General features: G+C 62.8%; 1 protein-coding gene across 1 annotated transcript; it reads left to right on the plus strand.

Annotated features, from left to right (window-relative positions):
- Nucleotides 1-1,033: 1,033 nt before the first annotated feature.
- LRRC75B (leucine rich repeat containing 75B) lies at nt 1,034-7,462 on the plus strand. The gene is made up of 4 exons (XM_037067456.1): nt 1,034-1,292; nt 3,634-3,762; nt 5,127-5,242; nt 6,680-7,462. The coding sequence occupies exons 1-4, from the start codon at nt 1,113-1,115 to the stop codon at nt 7,203-7,205; spliced, it is 951 nt and encodes a 316-aa protein (XP_036923351.1). The 5' UTR covers nt 1,034-1,112; the 3' UTR covers nt 7,206-7,462.
- Nucleotides 7,463-8,550: the final 1,088 nt, after the last annotated feature.

Below are 8,550 nucleotides of genomic sequence, written 5' to 3' on the forward strand. Positions count from 1 at the left end.
CCTGTCTCAGGGCTCAGCCCTGGGGGGACCAGCCCCAGGGGACCGCACATCCCAACGCCTGTGTCCCCAAACACAGCCTGGGGCAGGCAGTGCTCCATCTAATGGAAGGAGCCTGGCTCTGCCTACATCTCACCATGTGCCCTTGGACATTCTCCCCTCACCTCCCCGCCACCCTTTCTGCACCTGTGTCCACACACACTAACCTCCCAGGCTAGACATGACCATTTTGCTGTGGCAGTTGGGGGTTGGAGCCTAGTGCCCCAAATGCCTTCTACCCAAGGAATGTGAGAGGCCCAGAGCTGGGAACACTGCTTGAGATGGGCAGGTCCCTAGTTCAAGCCTGGTGCTGGAGGAGCCAGAGCTCCCTCTTCTCACACTGCCCGCCCCTCTTATCAGGCAGGAAAACCCGCAGGCAGAAGCAGGTGTCAGACTGCCTGCCCCGAGTAGAGCCCGGCTTAACCATTAACCAGCATTCCTCATCCCGTTTATCTCCCAGGTATGAGATCAGAGTCCCTGGGCAGGGGGGGCCAGCTCCACCCTAACTGCCCAGCCTGTCCCCAACCAAGCAGGGTGAGGCAGTAAATAGTTGTCATTGTAGGAGGTTTCTGGTCAGGTACTACAATTGCCCTTTCCTGGGGTGATTCCTGAAAGCGTGTCCTGGAGCTGCCTAAAGCTGGCAAACGTTCAGTGGAACCCTCACCCACCCCACCCCCGCTCGAAGTCCAGTGCTCTTTGCACCGCCAAAGCCACTGTTCCACAGTCAGTGCTGGGGCCAGAAGGGTTTAGAGGCGCCAAGCGCCACCTCGTCCTGGCTGCGCTCAGCGACTGCCCCGGGCAGGACAGAGCTCCAGAGCCCAGTCTAGCACGGGCGAGGGACTGTCTTCCAGCAAGATTCCCCCAAACCAAGTGCTTGGGAGCTCTGGGGCCCCAGCAGGAGCCCCCACGCCCCCCCTTCCAGGGCTGTGGCCCGGCAGGGATGCGTAGCCTCGGACCCGGCGTTCCCCCACGCATCTCCGGCCGGGGGCGGGGCCGGAGCGAGCCCAGGGCGGGGGCCGGGGGCGTGGCTCAGAGCGTCTGGCCTCCCGCCCACTGAGCGCCAGCCGCCCGCGGCCATGGGGGCGCGGCTGGGCCGGCGGTGCGGACCCGTAGCTGGCTCGGAGACCCGGGAGGCGGCGGCGGGGTGCGGACCCGCGCCCTATGAGCGCCGGGTGCGCTGGCTCCGCGAGATCCAGTCTACGCTCCGAGAGCAGCAGCCCGAGCGCGCCAGGCAGCTGCTGCGCCTCCTGCGCCAGGCGAGAGAAGGAGAGGGCCCGCCCGAGCTGGAGGCTAGGGAGGGGCCCCGGGGTGTGGGCAGCGGGCCTTGAAAGAGCCGGGAGGCAGGCCTGGCTGCAGACCGAAGGGCGCGCTGGCCTGGCGGGGTCCGAGGGGAGGGTACCACTGGCTGCCCGGGTGGGAGTCTGGTCTGTGCGAGAGAGACGGCGAGGGAGAGAGGGCAGCAGGCTAGAGTGAAGGCCACTGAAGCCGGGAGAACTATGAGTGTGGAGGGGAGGGCAGCTGAGCGGTTGTGCCTCCGGGGTTTGTGGTCAGTTGTGTATGGAGGGTGCTCCAAGCTAGGAGGAGGTAAGAGCCCGGGGTTCAGGCCTTGGCAGGAAAGGTTGCTGGGAGGAGTGGCAAGTGTGGGCATCTTGTATTGAGGGCCAGTGGAAGCCCTCTGCCCTCCCTTCCTCTAGGGTGAGGGGAAGCACTGGACCCTGGGGGGCAGCTCACATCCACTGAGTGCTCACACCCATTGAGTACATACCCCTGGCATTTGCACATCACACCACATCTGGACAGGCCAGGGCTCTGGTCCCACAGACACCAGGTATCTGAGTCCCAGACCCCAAGCCCTGGGTTGCTGTACCCCTGGGTCCTGGTCCCAGCATCTCCACTAGGCAGGCCACTTGCCTCTCTGCACACACCCCTACCACCTGCCTCATCCTGTAAGCTGAAATCAGCCGAGCATGTCCTTGCAGGTGGATGATTACAGATGGGAAGTGAGGCTTGCAGAAAAGTGGTGTGTCAAGGACCACAGAGCAGTTTGGGGACCAGCCAAAGCCACAGCTCAACCTCCATTCTCCCAGCCCTGCTTCTGCTGCTGCTCTCCTCTCTGGGCTCAGCAGCCTGGAAAGATGGGGCAGTCCCTTTAAGAGGAGCTGTCCAGACCAGCAGAAAGCAGGCTGTGGTCTGGGGCCCTGTCTAGGTCAGCCTGGGCTCACCAGCCACCCCTCCCTTTGGGATCCTCCCTAGTTGGCATCTGTGACATGAACCCGAATGGGGTTTAAAATGCAAACAGCAGAGCAGCAGTGAATTAGCCGACTATCCAGAGGCACAGATCTGTATCTGGGATGGCGTCTGGAGCCCCTGGCACCAGCTGGGCATTATAGGTGGGAAACCAGCTGGGCCACACCATCGTGTCCCAGAGGTTGGGGTTCCAGGCCCAATGAGAGGCTGGGCCTGCCCCATGTCCCCCAGGGACTCTGCAGTCACAGCCTTTGGGCATTCCTTCCTGGCCTGTCTTCCTGTGTGAAGTGGGGCTTATACATCCAACATGTCACCCTCTGGGTTGGGTTGGGGGAGCCCACGTGGGTTCCGAAGGGCCCTTCTGGCAGTGTCTGCCCCATCAGCTTCTCAGTATATCCTCTAACTGGACTCTGTAATAGGTGGTTTAATGCCACACAGGGACTGTGTGAGTAATGGGGAGTCAAGGACTGAAAACAGGAAGGCCAGGGGCCCTGACAGTGGGCTCTCTGCAAGGGATGAGAGCTTTGGAGGCTGGATGAGAAGGCTCATGGGCCAGGGAGGGCAGATTCCAGGCTTCAGAGAGTCCTAAGACTGCAGGCTGTGCAGGTGTGTCATAGAGCCACTCAGGGGGCCTGAGGGTGGAACAGGGAGGGGGCCAGGAGGCCATGCACCCCAGGAACTGGCTGTTGGATGAGGTGTGGCCCTCCCTGAGCAGAGGGGAGGAAGAGCTGGGTGGAGAGGGGTGAGGGAGAGTGCAGACTGCTTCCTGGCCCCTGGGAGGATGGGGATGGTGATACCTCTTACGGACCAGAACACAGGTGGGGCCAGGTTCAGGGCAGGAGACAAGAATACACCCAGTCTGAGCTGAGGGAGAGGCCCACACCCACAGGAAGGGCCTGGACCTGTGGGCAAACCCACAGTGGCAGGAGCTCGGGGGGCTCATGGAAATAGGTGAAAGAGGAAAAGGGCCCAAATGGAATACAGGAGGGCAGTGGCCTTTGAGGGTCATCAGAGGAGCCCCCCCCAAAGAATCCCCCAAACAAGCCCAATCCCAGAAAAGGCAAGATGGTACCGCACGGTGTTTCAGCTCCAGGGAACCAGTCTAAGGCTCTGGGTCCTGCTTATCACCTCCCTGAGGCCCCTGCTGCACGGACCCTCTCCCCACCTGAAAGATCCACCTGCCCTTGGACAATCGGCGCAAGTGCAAGTGTCACCTGTGGGGAGACTCCAGCAAACCTAGGCAGAGAGAGGGAGAGGGGCCAATGAACGTGAGGGGCTCTGGCTGCCTGGGAGGAGGTCCAGAGAAGAGGGGCCTGGCTCTTGGTTCACTCAACTCTTCACCACCCACAGGACCTAGGCCTTGAGGGGACCCACCTCACTGACATCCTCTACAGGAATGTGGCCTTCCTCAACCTGGTGGACCCCATCTCCCATGACCTGCTTGTGAACTTGGCCCGGGACCTGCAGTGCCCCAAGACGGTGAGGCTAGTAGGCAAGGACCTCAGGCTGGGCAGTTTGGTGGACAGGGGTCCTGAGAGCCCAGGGCTGGGGGTGAAGAGCTTGGATCCCCATTGGGCTTGCTGTGAGGCTTTAGGCAAGTCACTTCTCCTCTCTGGGACCTGCTGCCAGTTGCAGTGTGTTAGGCTGGCCAGCAACTGGGGCAAGTGTGAGTTGTGCTGGGCAGACCATTGCCCCAGTGACAGCACTGTGCAATGGGCCCTGAGACCCAGGCAGGAGGTTGTGTGGGGACACAGAATGTTCTGACAAATGTCCTGGTGGACCCAGACTCCCAGCCTCAGTTCCTGGGCCAGGAGAGAGCCGTCCTCCCCCACCTGCACATCCCCATTTTCACAGGGATCCCTTTAGGGACAAGTACTCACTGCTTCCCACAAGCAAGTCCCTTCTCATATTGAGTGGCGTCTGCCTTCAGCAGCCTCCACCCTCTTACCCTGTCTGCTCGGAACCCCACCTGCAGACACCCCACCGTGAGCACGGCAAGTGCTATGCTCCTGACACAGCCTGCGGCCAGCTCCCAGCTCCCAGCCCCCACCCCTTCATCTCAGTGAGCCCATGTGAAACCAGGGTGCCTCCTGTGGGCCCTGCCAGCTCTGGGACCCCCACACCTATGAGCGGTTGTCTCCAAGGATCTGACATGGCCCAGAGCCGTCACAGTGCCTGCTGGGGACAGTGTGCACACTGTAAACAGGGGCTAGATAAAGAACATACGGGTAGCGGAGCATGCTCGGTGCCAGCGTGGGGGAAGCAGGGTACCCCTGCTTTCTGCCTGAATGAGGCCTCCCTGGGGCCCCACTGAGGACAGGAGAGAGCCAGGTGCTGGGGCTGCGACATGCTCACCCCCCAGTCTTGGCAGCGCAGACCCAGGCCCCACAGGTGTGGTCCAGATTGGAGAGTGAGAGGAAGAAGAGCATGCTGACCTGACTCGCTCCTATTCTCTGGGGTGGCAGCGGTGGGGCGAGGCTCCCTGGGGGGCCTGGTCCTGCCTCCCCGGTGGCAAGTCCCGGGGGAGCACCGAGGGTGGGCAGCGAGCAGGCCGATAGCCTGAGATGCTGGCCCTGGGCCTGAGGACAGAGAACAAGGGCCCATTGTCTGGTCTTCCTCCCGCTGGGCACTGTGGGCCTCAGACCTGTCTGTCCAGCTCCCAGTGGGCAGCCTCTCCTGGCTCTGAGCCAGGCCATGGCCAGGTGGGGGGTGGGCAGGGGAGACCAGTGGGCAGCTCAGTGATCCATTATGAATGACTGCCCTACTGCACACTTGGACCCCCAGGGCACAGAGGGTGGGGGGTGGGGGCTTGACCTCCGCCTGACAGCACTGTCCCCCAACAGGACCACGAGCTCTGGAAGTCCTCAGACAAAATTTGCCGGCAGCTCATCTACCACCTCACCCCTCACTCCAAGCGTCAGAGAGAGCCCAGTCTGCCCCCAAAGAAGACCCAGAGCTGGTAAGGGGAGTCAAGCCACAGCCTTGTCTCACACCGCTGAGGGTTCCTTCCCAGGCTGAGGGGGACTGGCAGGGCCAGCCCTAGGGGAGTACCCAGGTTTCTCTCAGAAAGAGGCTGGTGCCTGAAACCCTACCCCGTGGGCCCCTCACCCTCACCCTCATCTGCATCAAGGCCTCAGCCCTGGAGGCCAGCCTGGCTGATGCCAGCGGACCCCCCACCCCAAGCTGCACTGTCTGCCTCTTGCCATCCACTCAGAGGCTTCAGTCTCTCGCCTGTCATGGGGCCTGACCCCCCTGGACAAAGGTGACCTTTGCAGGTGTCAGGCTGTGAGGGAGACAGATTCTGGGTTATGATTCCCATTTTACTGGGAAGGGAAATGAGGCTGGAGAGGCGAAGTGGCTGGCCCAAGGCCACCCTGCCCTGATTTTCCCGCATCCCTTTGGGAATCCTGTGCCGGGCTGCCTGAAGCTCAGGCGTCCACAGCTGCCCCAATAGCCCGCTCTTCCCTGCGACCCTCCTGTCACCCACTCCAGCACAGCCCACAGCCACACACGGCCCAGGAACTGGCCACGGGCACTGAGACCCAGAGGCCCAGGGCCCCAACCCCACCTTGGGCCTGGCAGCTCATGCTGAGCCTGCAGCGCACAGCATCGGCTGGTGGGGGTTCCAGGTGTGGTCCTATAGTGCCCTCGGCCCCCGTCAGGCCTGCCTGCCTGGTGGGCCATGCTCAGTGACAGGAGAGGCTGCTAGGAGGTTCCAGGGTCAGGGGGGAACTCCCCAGTCTCTAAACTTCCTTTCCAGCTTAGAATACAGAAAGCCCCCCCTCCTCACTACCTTGGGCCTGTCCGCTCTCTAGCCCCAAGGCCAGAGACTCACTTCATACCCTGTCACCCTCATCTCTCCCTAAGGAGTGTCTATCCTGACCCTCAAAGCATCGATCTTAGAGGAGGCTTGCGAAAAAACCACGTGGGCTCAGGAGTGGGAACACTGGGGTTGGGAGGCCCGGCTCCCCACTTGGTGGTGTGTGAGGGCAGAAGAGACTCGTCACCTCTCTGAGCACCCACGTGCTCCTGTGTGGAGCACAGTGATCACCCCTGCCCCTCCGGGTCGGCATAAACATGAGTGAGCCAAGGTGGCAGTTGTGGCGCTGCAGGGACACGGGTTTTTATAGCAGTGCACAGAGCCTTACCAGGTATGGGTTTGACTCTCACAGCAGCCAGGTACCCTCTCCCCACAGGGGATCAGGCTCAGAGAGGGTCTGAGCTTCGCCCACAGCCACTCACTTGGAGCCGCAGTTTGGTCCCAGCTCGGCCGGGCTGCAGGGCCTGGGCTTCCCCACCACCCTGGGCTGCCCCAGTGGGTTGCTGTCTTTGGCCAGTGGGGCCTGCCGGGGCCATGGGCCCTTGCTCAGCCCACTCCCTTTGCATCCTCCCACAGCCTCGAGAGCAGCCTCCAGAAGACTCTGCCGGCGGGGGAGACCGTGAACCTCTCAGGGGTCCCGTTGTCCACGCGGGACGTGGAACACATTAAACGCTACCTGGGCGGCCAGGGAGCCGGGCTCACCGTGCTGGACCTGAGCTTCACGGGCCTGAGCGACCAGCTGTTGCACCTGCTGCTGCCCAGCCTCTGGGCGCTGCCCCGCCTCTCCCAGCTCCTGCTCAACGGCAACCGGCTGACACGGGCCGCGGCCCACGAGCTCACCGAGGCCGTCAAGGACAGCACCAAGTTCCCTGCACTGGCCTGGGTGGACCTGGGCAACAACGAGGACGTGGCCTCCCTGCCCCAGCCCCTGCTGGTCGGCCTGCGCCGGCGGCTGAGTCAGCGCACCTCGCTCCCCACCATCTACGAGGGTCTGGACCTGGAGTCTGAGGGCAGTGCGGCCGGGGCCACCACTGCCACCTCCACCTGGGGCTCCGCAGCTGCTGGGCCAGGGTCTGAGATTCAGGCCTGCTGCACCAGGTGACCCGACGCCCATCCTGGCTCCTGCTACCTGACTGAGAATGCTCCCAAGCACATGGGGTGGGGGCGACAGGGGCCCTAGACGCCCCCCAGGTCCCCAGAGATCCAGTGCTCAGCCTGGGATTAAGGGGATGGACGAAGAATGAGCTCATCAGAGGCTGGAGGATCCGCCCAGACTGGGGTCTGGCCTTTCCTCGGCAGGCAGGGTCCAGCGCCTGCTGCGCAGACCTCACAATAAAGGGTGATGCTCCCTCTGCCTCAGCCTTTCTGCATCGTGGACACTGAGCACCAGGCCAGCCCTGCTGCTGGGTGGGGACCAGGGGGAGACAAGTGTTCACAGACCCTGCCTGTCCGAAAGGGAGGGACCAAGCTCACCCTGATCTGCCTTCAGGTGCTCCCTGGGCAGAGACCAAGGTGTAGGGGGCAGGTCCACCTGTGGGCTGGGCGATTAGAGGAGCCCTCCAGGGACCTGGCCCTCACATCTGGGCAGGGCCTGGTCAGGCTGGGGAGGGGCACGCTGGAAGCCCAGGGAGGGGCAATGCTCAGAATGGGGCCCACAGCAAGCTCATGCCTTGGACCGGGTTGCTGACCTCCCGACCAGGGCCCCTTGGGCTGGACACGGCATTGCTGACAGGAGGCCAGGCTCATCTCCCCCAAGCACAGCACTGCCCAGCACCCTGTTCCCGCACCCAGACCTCCTGTACTTGATGAGTGGGCAACTCCTTGGGGCTAGGGAGCTCATCAACCAGAGATGGAGAGCTTGTATGTCCCCTCCAAGCCCTGGGGGTCCTTGCTCACAGTCTTCTCCTGTGGGGAGCCCAAGGGAGCTCGCGTGGAGTAGAGTGGGCCCAGCCAGCAGCAGGGGACTCTGGGGCCCAGCAGTCCTCCGGCTGCCCCAGAGGTAGCTTGCTCCAGCAGAGGGCTGTCTCCCTCACTGCCAGGCTCTAGACCAAAATCCCAGTGCCGTGGCCGCCCCACAGCTCTGCATGGAGCGCTGGGGCTCAGCCCAACTGGATATCAGGCAGGGCAGACACAGAAAAGGGATTTAGAGATGTCTGGGGGGAAACTGAGACCTGGAGTGAGGAGGCTCCTGTGTGGAGCCAGGAGGTCAGGTCTGGAGGAGGAGGGACCCAGCAGCAGAGGGAGGCCCCACGAACCAAGGAGAAGGCAGCAGTCCGGGGCTGTGTACCTCATCCCAGCAGCTCTGACCAGGGGACTACGTTGGCAGGGACCACAGCGTGTCCTCAGGCCAGCCGGATGGATAGCAGCCTCTTGGGCCAGAGGGAGACGGCCAAGGAGGGTGAGGGTGGGATGGTGCTGGTCCCAGGACCAGGCAGCAGGCAGTGAGG

The sequence above is a fragment of the Sturnira hondurensis genome, unplaced genomic scaffold (assembly GCF_014824575.4).
Source record: "Sturnira hondurensis isolate 20B ecotype Veracruz unplaced genomic scaffold, ASM1482457v3 Scaffold0017254, whole genome shotgun sequence".
Lineage (NCBI taxonomy): Eukaryota > Metazoa > Chordata > Mammalia > Chiroptera > Phyllostomidae > Sturnira > Sturnira hondurensis.

Excerpts from the sequence above, each read along its gene's own strand:
- LRRC75B (XM_037067456.1), top strand. The coding sequence starts at position 1,113 with ATGGGGGCGCGGCTGGGCCGGCGGTGCGGACCCGTAGCTGGCTCGGAG. Across the intron at positions 1,293-3,633 it reads TGCTGCGCCTCCTGCGCCAG|GACCTAGGCCTTGAGGGGAC; the intron begins GCGAGAGAAGGA and ends CACCACCCACAG. Across the intron at positions 5,243-6,679 it reads CCAAAGAAGACCCAGAGCTG|CCTCGAGAGCAGCCTCCAGA; the intron begins GTAAGGGGAGTC and ends ATCCTCCCACAG.